At 39.7% G+C, this 12,594-nt stretch overlaps 1 protein-coding gene across 1 annotated transcript in view; it reads right to left on the reverse strand.

Annotated features, from left to right (window-relative positions):
* LOC308408538 (alpha-1,3-mannosyl-glycoprotein 4-beta-N-acetylglucosaminyltransferase B) overlaps positions 1–12,594 on the reverse strand; it is a 35,258-nt gene that overhangs the window by 8,796 nt on the left and 13,868 nt on the right. The window contains exons 11-12 of the mRNA XM_080900868.1: positions 3,641–3,834; positions 84–162 (exon numbers count right to left, since the gene is read on the reverse strand). Coding sequence (XP_080756994.1) covers positions 84–162; positions 3,641–3,834 — 273 coding nt within the window. The remainder of the gene's footprint in view (positions 1–83; positions 163–3,640; positions 3,835–12,594) is intronic.

A 12,594-nucleotide genomic window follows, 5' to 3' on the forward strand; every position in this document is an offset into this window, starting at 1 on the left:
TTTTGGAAACCGAATTTCCCAGAGGAACCCACCCGAGGGATTAATAAAGTTCTATCTTATCTTATCTTACACACGTTACTCACACTGCTAGGCAGTACTTCCACTGTTGTATTGAAGAATTTATCTCCATTGGTCTCGATATTTCCACTGCGAAACAGGTACCTGCATTGTTAAAGAAAAGAGCACAGGTGGAATATAAATACACCAAACTGGTAACATCTACACACAAAGATGCTCCTGGGCTCAAATACTGCACGCAGCATTATTATCACGTCATATCAGTTTCATTTCTAAATTACATTTTCCTTTAAACTGGCGTTCATGTTCATTTGTGCAATGAAAAAAAAACCCCCAACAAACTTCAACCTATCACTTTAAACTTTACTGCTCTAACATACAGAAATGATTCTGAATAATAACTGAAACCTGTGCAAAGATGTTTTAAACTGCTACAGCATCACTTGACAGGAGGAAAATATTTAAAATTGAACAAAGAAACTGTCATTTTTCTAGTTTTCGTCTTGATGCATTTTTGTAGTTGGTTCATATTATGGAGGGAAGTCATTCTTTGGAACCAAGCAAACAGCTGTGTGACTACCAGACAGTCCTGTCAGCACAGGATCACAGTCTGGCACATGTACTGTACAGGAAAAGTCATGAAGCTCATACAGTTAGAATGTTGACTTTCCAGAAAGACGTGCTGCAACCAATCATCGCTTTTTGTTCGACCATAACAGCACAGGTTTCACAAAACGAGTGACATACTGACTCTGATGCTCCAGTTTCTCTTTACTTAGTAGCACAAGGAGATTTAAACATTCTTAGGAAATACATCACACATTAAATAATCAGTTCTTATCAAATTTGGTAGAGAATATGAGTGCTAGCGTTTTTTAAAAAGATTCTCAGATTACTATCTGAGTATCTTTTTCCTGTGCAGTATCTTTGATGTACTTAAGACTGCGCTCTTCTGGAGCCACTCGCCCAGTTTGGGCGTCACTGCCCTGAGTACTCCAATTACCACGGGGACTACTAATGCGTTCACCTTCCACATCTTCTCTCGCTCTTCTCTCAATCATTGGGACTTCTTGAGCCACCCATATTCCTTCTTCCTGATATCTGTTAGTTACACATTTTAAATCTCATGTTTTGAAAGCCCGGTTGGTTAGCCATCACCGTTTGTCTGTACATGTTCCACAGAATCTTAGCTCGGTCATTTTCAATCACCCTAGCGGGTGATAGTATACCGATGTTTCGGTATACTATGGCAGCCGCTTGGTTATGGCGTTCCATGTATGCTAGCATCTTGCACCAGCCTGCACCTGGGGTCTTGCCTGGTGTGATAGATCCCAGCCTCTGTGCTGTCAGACACTTCCTCTACCTGGTCCATTATGGTTCTTCTCCTTGCTCCTCTTCTTTCTCTGGTTTCTCACCAAGCACGTGGTTGGTTGTGGCCATCTTCCTGATGTACTCCTGGGTTTCTTGGGGATAAGGGCGGTCCGGCCTTAATTTTGGGTGCATCTCATCCGGTAGCAGCTGGTTCCTTTGTGCTGCTAGACATTCACTGAGTGCAGTTAGCTTCTTTAGCCAGCAGGAGTGAATCATGTCAGGGTGTGCTGCTGTCCAACTCTTTATAGTGGAAACCTTTTCTTGGATTTCTGCCATTGTGATGGTTGGTCCTGTTTAGGGAGGTTGCTGTGGTCTATTCTTAGATCCACTAGTCAATAAGGATTGTTGTTATACGTTGTGTCCTTCTCCTATATGTTCTTCCAGTATTGCTCCGTCTCCAGACTCTATGGGGTTGTTCTCACATTGCTTCCCTACTACTGAGAGTACAGCTTGGATAGTTCAGTGGGGCAGGGCTGGTTTATTCTCCTGGGTCCTATCGGTCTTGTTCAAGCAGTTAGCCAAGGCTTTGAGTCTTTGTTTGACTGTCTCTAAGGCCTCAGGTAGTGGCAGTTTGTTGTACAACAATCTGCCACTACAATCTTCATTAATCCTTTCTGCCATTCTGATAGTTGGCTAACCTCCCTCCATGCAGCCTTGATTTCCAGTTTTCCATGGAGGGTACGGCTCCTTGTAGCCGTTGTTCATCTTATAGTCAAGCATCTGAATGATCACCAGTATTGGGGAGTAATGGAATACATGTACCGCCGTTACGTATTTAAAATACAAACTATGAGTAACTGTATTTCGTTACAGTTACCATTTAAAAAGGTGGTATTCAGAATACAGTTACTTTGCTGAAATAAAGGGATTACACGGCGGTCTTTTCCTGTTTCATATGTTCGGCTATGCCCTCTCTATTTTTGGTTTCCACGCCCCAAACAAAACAGGCATTAAGAGGCTCTAATGTCTGTGTCTCAATCTCGCCGCCCATGTCACCACTGCTTGCAGCAGCATAATGACGTGAAGAAATATGTTAAAGAATTATTCACAAAAATGATTTAATATGAAGGCAGAGTGTTACAGGCATCGCCCTAAAGCATGCAGCCTGATGGGCAGTGTAGTCCGTGCTGCAGGGAGAATGGACTGCCATACCCGTTATGTGTCTGTGAGCGAGGAGGGAGAAAAAGGAAAAGTACGAGCTGTCACCGAGCAGAAACGGGAGCTGGAAGCGAGTAAATATAATAATAACCACTGCAGCCAAGAAGAGAGCCTGACGAGCCCAGCTGTAAGTAAGCTATTAAGACTCGACTGTACGCTGTGTTCGTGTTTTCCTCTGAAACAATAAGCTCCATTGGAGCAGCCTTTCAACGCCTCTTTCTAAAACTTGACCCAGACAACAAAGTAAAGCTAGTTTTCGGCTACGAGCCCGACGTATTAGCCAGAGGTCCCTTTACTACGGTTTGGAGCCGCGGACCTGTTTTATATACGCGAGGAATAGTTTTCTATACGAGATCGCTGCAAATATATTCAGATTTAAAAATCTAGTTGGTATTGATATGGAGAGTAACCTTCAGTAAAAGTAATAAATCACACAGCAATAGTACATTCATGTAGTTGTAAAAAGCAAGATAATATATTAAGTAATCCAAAGTATTCAGAATACATTACTGTCACTGAGTAACGTAACGGAATACGTTACAGAATACATTTTGGGGCATGTAATCTGTAATCTGTAGTGGAATACATTTTAAAAGTAACCTTCCCAACACTGATGATCACTGTTGCTGTGGTGTACATCAGTCAGTTTCAGTAATGGTCACAGTAGGGATTGTTTCTAATGCTGCATTCACATCGTCTAGTAGACTTTCAGAGGGTACTTCATGTTTTCCAGCTTAGCCATGACCTTCACTTTCGGGTCAGCTGCTCTCACATTCAACACCTTCGACGCACCAGTTGCTATTAGGGCTTGGTACCCAATCTCTGAGGGTGGTGATAATGACATTTCCCCCTGACCCAACATCCTAGCTCTGCCTTGCCGCAGCATTTGTGCTGTACCTTGTCATCCTCTAGCTGCTGCTTGTTTCATGCGTGTGTATGAATGAAAGCAGTTTGTAAAGCAGTTTAATGTGCAGACTGGGTCACCATCATTTGTGTTTTTGTCCTCTTCTTTTCTTCTTTTTTTTTTTTTTAAATAGAAAACATTCATTTGCAAAATTTACAGAATGTATGGAAAATAACTAAACAAACTAACCCAGAAGTGTAGACTGGCTGGGAGAAGTTGAAGAGGATGTAGTCACCCTGGAGGGGAGTTATTGCCCAGAAGAAATCTCGTCCTTCGTAAGCACTTTTCAAACTGTGCGTCTGGTAGTGTTTCAAAGTGCTGCTCACCTCTGCAGGTGGGTTATTGTGAGCCTTGTACAGCGTCTGCTTCCCAAAGTCTTTGTCCTGAAGTGGATAAGAGAAAGAAGAGAAAAATATCTTTGCACATACCACAGCACATCCACAGGCGAGAACACTTAACAGAAGGCCGCTGAAGGCCCCATCCAAAGTTGTGTTTCTTAATGTTTACAGGCCTCCCAAATACTGCACAGACTTTTTTAATGACCTCAGTGAACTGCTGTCTGTGATCTGTGTTGATTTTGACTGTGTAATTATTGCTGGGGATTTTAACATTCATGTGGACAACCCTCAGGACAAAGGGACTAAAGACCTGAGTAACACTCTGGGCAACTTTGGGCTGACTCAGCATGTAACAGAGGCCACACATAATAGAGGACACACTCTTGACCTACTGATCTCCAAAGGCCTGAGCATTTCAAAGGTTACTGTGTCTGATGTGGGCCTGTCTGATCATTACTGTGTTTTCTTTGAAAGTAAAATCTCAGCCCACACAAATATATCAACAACAGTGATCACAAAACAGTGTATAACTGAACACAATAGTGCAATTTTTAACCAGGTCTTCCCATTAACACCTGACCTGCCCAGAGGGTCAGTCAATGAGCTCGTCAATAGCTTCAATGCTAACATGTTAAATGTAATGGACACTATTGCTCCCATTAAGGTGAAGGTTATCTCTGGAAGGAAAAAGTCTCCATGGAGAAACTCCACACTGGTGAAAAATGAAAAGAGAGTGTAGGAAAGCTGAGCGCAGATGGAGAAAAACAAACCTCCAGGTTCATTATGACATCTATAAAGAGAAACTTCACAATTATAATTTACAACTGAGGAGTGCAAGGAGGTCCTACTTCTCTGACATCATCACTAAAAACAGCCATAATGCTCGGGTCTTATTTTCTACAGTTGACAGGCTAACAAACCCTCCTGTGCCAGTGGCAGCTGAACTTCATTCGACCATGGCCTGCAATGACTTTGCCAAATTCTTCACTGAAAAAATCCAAAAAATTAGACAAGCAATTGGTACATCAACAGCAGATCCAGGATATGTACTGTGTCCACCAAAAAACTGTTTAAACACCATGAAACAGTTTCAACCTATTAACAGCAAAGACCTGGAGGACATCTTAGGTCAACTGAACTCCTCCTCCTGCTGTTTAGATGTCCTGCCAACAAGTTTTTTCAAAAAGGTCTCAAAGACTTTAGAGTCAGACCTGTTACAGATCGTCAACTTTTCCTTATTATCAGGTGTGTTTCCAGAATCACTAAAAACTGCTGTAATCAAACCTATACTGAAAAAGGACAATCTTGACAAGACACAAATGAACAACTACAGGCCGATCTCAAATCTCCCATTTTTAAGTAAGATCATTGAAAAAGCAGTTTCTCAACAGCTCAGTTACTTCTTAAAACAGAATAATTGCTACGATGCCTTCCAGTCAGGTTTTAGACAGAACCACAGCACTGAAACCGCTCTGACCAAAGTGTTTAATGACATATGTCTGAATACAGACAGTGGAAAAATGTCAGTCTTAGTTTTACTGGATCTCAGTGCAGCATTTGATACAGTTGACCACAACATATTACTCAAACGACTGGAGAACTGGGCAGGTCTTTCAGGAACTGTACTAAACTGGTTCAAAACATACGTAGAAAACAGGAAATACTTTGTATCAATAGGTAACTTCACATCTGAGCAGACAAGTATCACATGTGGAGTTCCCCAAGGTTCCATCTTGGGACCCCTTCTGTTTAACATCTACATGCTCCCACTGGCACAGATTATAAAGAACAACAAAATAAACTATCACAGCTATGCAGATGACACACAAATATATATCACAATGTCACCAGGAGACCGAGGCCCTGTACAGGCTCTTGGTAAATGCATTGAGGAAATCAATGACTGGTTGTCCCACAATTTTCTCCAGCTAAACAAAAACAAAACTGAGGTAATAGTCTTTGGCGCCAAAGAAAAACGATTACAGGTCACCAGAGAACTTCAATCTATACATCTAAAAACCACAAACCAGGCGAGAAATTTGGGTGTAGTGATGGATGCAGACCTAAACTTAGAAAAACACATTAAGACAATAACAAAGTCAGCTTACTATCACCTCAAGAATATATCAAGGATAAAAGATCTGATGTCTCAACAGGACCTGGAAAAACTAGTCCATGCATTCATCTTTAGTAGGCTTGATTACTGTAACAGCATCTTTACAGGTCTACCTAAAAAATCAGTCAGACAACTACAGCTCATTCAGAACTCTGCTGCTCGAGTCCTCACTAAGACCAAAACAGTGGACCACATCAGTCCAGCTCTGAGGTCTTTACACTGGCTGCCTGTCCATCAGAGGATAGACTTTAAAGTTCTGATGCTGGCCTATAAAGCTCTGAATGGTTTAGGACCAAAATACATCAATGACCTCCTGACCCAGTATGAACCATCCAGATCCCTCAGGTCATCTGGATCCGGTCTTTTATCAGTTCCCAGAGTCAGAACCAGACACGGAGAAGCTGCATTCAGCTTTTATGCTCCTTATATCTGGAACAAACTCCCAGAAAGCCTCAGATCAGCTGAAACACTCAGTTTATTTAAATCCAGGTTGAAGACTCACCTGTTCTCAGCTGCATTTGAATAAAGCACCAAATCCACACTTTTAAGCTTAAATTTCAAAACTTACATTTAACTACTGATTTTATCTACTGTTCTGATTTTATCTGTTTTGATTTTATATACTGTTGTTTGTTTGTTTGTTTGTTTGTTTTTTGTTAATTAGTTAGTTAGTTTATTTGCTTGTTTTAATCAATTTTAAATCATGCTTTTTATTTGTTCTTGTTTCTAATGTCTCTGTAAAGCACTTTGAATCACCTTGTTGTTGAATTGTGCTGTACAAATAAACTTGCCTTGCCTTGCCTTAACAACATGAATGAATGATTCTGGGTCAATTCAAAACACATACAGTTAAAATGCTAAAGCTGCACATTCACATTATATGCCAGTGTTCATGTTAAATCAGGCTGTGCTGTCATGTAGCTACTCCATGACAAACACCATCATTCTTTCACACTCATCTCAGTCGCTTTCTCTTGTCTTGAACTCTATTGTCAGCTAAGCAAACAGCAGATCAACAACATTTTTTCTGCTCAGGTTAAACTGTACGGCTGATCCTATAGGGCCTTGGAGTTGACGTCACGCCGCAATGCACTGTGGGAGCGCGGCACCATTTCAGCAGGCCACGAATCAAAACAACCACACTGTGTTGGAAGGAAGATTGCTACGAACCACACTTAAAAGCAGCTCAAAATAAAAACGACGGTATAGAGACAGATTGCGTCCGGATGCAAAGACACGGTACTTGCAAAAAATAGCGTGCACTGGAAATGTGGACCCGTATGAAATAACGACAGTGGAGTAGAAACACTAGGCCAACCGCTATTGACTTACGGTGTGTCCACACCGAACAGAGCGTCAGGTTTACATGTAAAGTCAATGGAAAAGTGCGATGACACGCGATTGCGGGTCCCGCGAAAATTCCGAAGCAGATTTGCGTCGCGAAAACACGTGAAACGCGCGTCAGTGTAGCGCGTCTGGCGCGTTTGACTCGCAAACAAACCCAGTTTTTGAGTTTTTGTGTTGCATTTTGTGCATACGCGCGTTTCGCGTCTACCGCTCGAGTTGGAAAAATCTGAACTCCAGCGTCAAATCGCGCCGCGACAACCAATCAGGAGCCTGGTGACGTGGCTCTGACCTAGGTCAAAGGGGCAGATCCAGCCAAAGCCCTTCATTCTTCAATGGAGGGATAACCCATAATGTTGTATTTAAGGGGTCTACATTTGTGCCTGAAGTGCATTGCCATGTAAATAATTAGCATTTACTGAATATGTACTTACTAAGTAACACTGTTCAAAAGTTGAATAAAGAAACAAATAAATGTTTGCCTTTAATTAAAACATCACATCAGTTACAATGTAGAATCAATGTATAGTTTACAAATGACAAAATGTTCACATAAAATCATGAGAGCATTTAAATAATATCACCCGCTGCTAGCATTCTGTCTCTTTTGAAAACTTATCACTACATATACAGCACAAGACTTTTGAGAGTATTTAACAAGAGCATTTCCCCTGGTTTTACTACCACACTGGGGCACATGTTCACCAAAACCTTCACCATCTTATCCAGAAGGGTCACCTCTTCACCCTCACATGGAAGAAGTAATCTGAGTGGCCTGGTGGTGTGTAGCATGTGGTTTGAAGCAGGGATTTCGTAGTGCCCCATGTGTAGCGCTGGAACCCAGTCAGGATTTGTTTCATCCGTTTCATAGACTGGTTTGCTGCAATAATGACAAACAATTAGCAACTCTATAAAGAGAATGTATATAATAATTATAATTCTATAACTGTTTATAACTTGCATAGTTCATATTTCTGTATAGTTTTCATATTTATATCCTGTTCATAGTCTGTACATACTTATAGTTTCCCCATGGGGATCAATAAAGTATCCATTATTATTATTATTATTATTATTATTATTATTATTATTATTATTATTATTATAGTTATAGCATATTCATAACATACCTTCATACTGTGTACACTGTAACATACCCATAATTGACCCATATTTTGTACCCTCATACCTATAACAGACCCGTTTCTGTAATATAGCTATATTATGGCTAAAGCCCTTCTGGATGGATGCAAACTGCATTTCGTTGCCTGTACTTGTGACATGTGCAATGACAATAAAGTTGAATTCTATTATATATATATATATATATATCTACAAAATCACTCATTAGGATGTTTGTTCTAATTTGCTACGACCTCAGAGCGCATTGAAAATACAACTATTAGGCTATAAAGAGTAATATGAACTTATTTAGGTCTTACCTGAATGAAAATGTCTGCAGCACCAACAGATATCTGGAGATGGAAGAGAACTGGATATCAGCTCATCTCACAGCTGCTATCCAGGCTAGACGCCTTCTTTCGGTAACATCCGACACATGAGCTCCCTCATGCTGCTTCCAGGTGGGGAAATGATAAAAACAGAGCCCATTTTCTAGCTTATTCCCTTCCCGATCGTGCGATCTAACATTACAACCGACAACACAGCAAGTGCGAACCACTGCTGATGCTTTCAAGTTCAAGTTCAAGTTCAAGTTCAACTTTATTGTCACTTCAACCATATACAGTTTAAAAATACACAGTGAGGCGAAACAACGTTCCTCCAGGAACCAAGGTGCTACAAGACAAGTTAGTGCAAAAAAAAAAATATATATATAATATATCTAGTAATAATATTGTGCAAAAGAGCATTTACAGGTTGGTGTGTGCGATGGTTTGGTGGTGTAGGTCAGTGTGTTTGCGCTTTGTGTTGGTTAGTCAGTCCAGTCTCAATGTTTTGAGGTATTTGAGTTAAGCTGAGTGATAATGTTAGTGTATGTGTGTGTGTGCGTGTTTATCAGTCAGTCCCTTTTTGCTGAGGAGACGGATGGCTTGTGGAAAAAAGCTGTTGCACAGTCTGGATGTGCGTGCCCGAATGCTTCGGTACCTTTTTCCAGATGGCAGGAGTGTAAAGAGTGTGTGAGAGGGGTGTGTCCGATCAGCCACAATGCTGGTGGCTTTGCGAATATATATATATATATATATATATATATATATATATATATATATATATATATATATATATATATACACACATATATATATATATATATATATATATATACACACATATATATATATATATATATATACACATATATATATATATATATATATATATATATATATATATATACACATATATATATATATATATATATATATATATATATATATATATATATATACATACATACATATGTGTGTATATATATATATATATATATATATATATATATATATATATATATATATATACATATGTGTGTATATATATATATATATATATATATATATATATATATATATATATATTAGGGGTGCAACGATATTCGTATCGATATTGAACCGTTCGATACAGTGCTTTCGGTTCGGTACGCATATGTATCGAACAATACAACATTTGTAATTTATTTTATCAATTTTCCTTCTGACGATGCTGTCTGTGTTGAGCGCTCAGTGAATCTGCATTCGACTACTCCGCCTAGGCTCGACAGTGCAGCCTAGGCGGAGTAGTCGAATGCAGATTCACTGAGCGCTCAACACAGACAGCATAGTCAGAAGGAAGAGCGCAGGGCAAGCTAGCGAGACAGAAGTTAAGCTCTCCTTGTAACAGGCAAATTGAACCTCATTCAGATCTGGCGTTTGGAATTATTTTGGTTTTCATGTGACGTATGACCCTGAAGGTAAGCGAGTCATGGACTAAAGTAAAACAGTATGTTGGATGTGCCATGCAATGCTCAATTACATTGGTGTGAACTAGTGTGTTAGCGCAGTTAGCTCGTTAACGTGTTGGCCGTCTAGCCCCATGCACGGAGCGATCGGCGGTAGCTCGTTAACGGAGATTTGCCGTGTTGTGGCGTTAAGGTCATTTCAACGAGATTAACCTGAAAGCACTAGTGGGAACACAACGAATATGACTGCACATTTACACCGACATCATCCCAGTGCAAAGACAAATACAACAAGCATGCTACTAACTTTAGCCGAGTCATTTAGACAGCTGTTAGCACATGATTCTCCTTATGCTGCTGAGAATATAGCCCAGAAGAAGCGGATAGTATAGCTTTTATTTTGGAAAGAGCCATTTCTCTGTAATAAACTCTCTTTTCCAAAGATGAGTGATTCCTCAATCAGATACAGGGCTCGCAATATCGCTAGCCCGACGTCCCGGAGCTAGCGATTTTTTTCAGTCGGGCTACCAAAATCTATCTCTGACCTGCCCGTCGGACTATTGTAGGAAAAATATATGTCAATGCTTTTGCATTCTTTCAGAAATGTAGCTGGGTAATTATGTCATTGGCATCGGTGAGCCACTGTCAATATGTGACATATTGAAGTCGCGTTTGAATTTGCGCTTGTTTTTTGCTTTCACTTTGCAATCGTGCCAACTGTGTATAGAGAGCGACAGCACTGATCTGTGAGTGATGATAATTTGTGCACCAATTCCTCTGACATCGTCTTATTAATCGTTAGCTTACTATGCAAACATGACAAGTGAAATCTCCCGCAGCAAGCTTAAACATGTGAGAGGTTGATCGCGCAGAGAATCGCTGAGCTTATGTGAGTGCATGTCTAAAAGCATTTCAGTTCTGCTGAGCCAAATAAGACAGGTCAGGGTGAAGAAGTGACAGCCAAAGAAAAGCTTACCACAAAACGGAGAAGTTATGACAAATCAGACTATAAGGCAAAAAGAAAGTGCAGCTTTATGGTTTCATGGACAAAAGAATTTCTGTGGCTGCAATATGATGAGCTAAATAACCAGGGCTGCACATAAGTGGTCCGCAGGTGCGCATTCGCTGTCACAATAAAAAACACGCACAAGGGTTAGGGTTAAATTTAAAAACTGTACTTTTGAGTTAAAATATATATTTATAATTTTAATAAATGACAAATAAAAAATGCATGAACATTTTTTTTGTATCGAAAAAATATCGAACCGTGACACCAAAGTATCGAACCGAACCGAACCGTGAAAAAACCCTAAACTTCCAAACAAGCACCGAGTAGCTACGACGTAATGGGAAACTCACAGAGAAACTCGCGGATTCTTCCACTGACCGCAGCACACCTGCACCAGGGTAAACCTCCGCCTACCGCACTCCTGCTTTACAGATGAAAATAGAGCAACAGGACCGCTGAGTCTTTGACTTTATTTATTTTCTGCTGTGTTTTACTTGCATCTATTTGAAAGACTGAGTGTAAACACAAAAAATATTTTATTTTATGTGCTGGAATGTGCAGAAAATAGGTTTAAATGTTAAACTAATTTCTTCCAGTCAGAGAATGTTGCATATAATTAAATCTTTGCTTGATGCATAAAGTTAAAAGATTAAAACTAATAAAACAAGTTTTAAAAAAAGAGACTTTTCCATTTGATTACATTTTGTATGATGGATTATGCAGAAAAAGTAGAATTGGGCTGAAAGTTCTATCGCTTTATCACCTCTTCAGGTTGTAAATCGTGTTTTTAAAAAGTAACTAAGTAACTAAGTAATTAATTACTTTTGAAAATAAGTAATCAGTAAAGTAACGGGATTACTTTTTTGGGGAAGTAATCAGTAATTAGTTACTGATTACTTTTTTCAAGTAACTTGACCAACACTGATTCCAACACCCTGAATCTTTTCTTTTTCAGCCCTTCAGTTTGTTTCTGTGCTTGGTGCCGTTGTCCTGTTGCATTACCCAAATTAGCCCAGGTGTTATCTTTACATCTGGCCTTACATTCAATTGGAATAGACTTTGGTATAGGGAGGAGTTCATGGTCAACTTGGTGGCTTCACAGATGGTATGAGGAATACATGTGGATGCACTGCGTTTTGTTTTCACCAAATATCCCCAATGGCTCTGACAGATAAACCTTCATATCCATCATGAAACATGTTTCCTGGGAGTCAAAGGAACTTTTTTTTTTTCTTCTTTAGGTCACGAGCAGTTGTCCAAGCATTTCACTGCATATCGTACTGTGTATGACTGTGTATGTGACAAATAAAATTTGAATTTGAACTATTAAATCCGGTTCTTTTGTATTCTTTACGGCCAAGAAAGACACAGCTCAGAAGTGGTCCTTTTACTTTAAAAATGATCTTTATTTTACATATCCTTGATATGGAGACCTGAACACAA

Source organism: Rhamphochromis sp. 'chilingali' (genome assembly GCF_963969265.1).
Source record: "Rhamphochromis sp. 'chilingali' genome assembly, chromosome: 13".
Classification (NCBI taxonomy): domain Eukaryota; kingdom Metazoa; phylum Chordata; class Actinopteri; order Cichliformes; family Cichlidae; genus Rhamphochromis; species Rhamphochromis sp. 'chilingali'.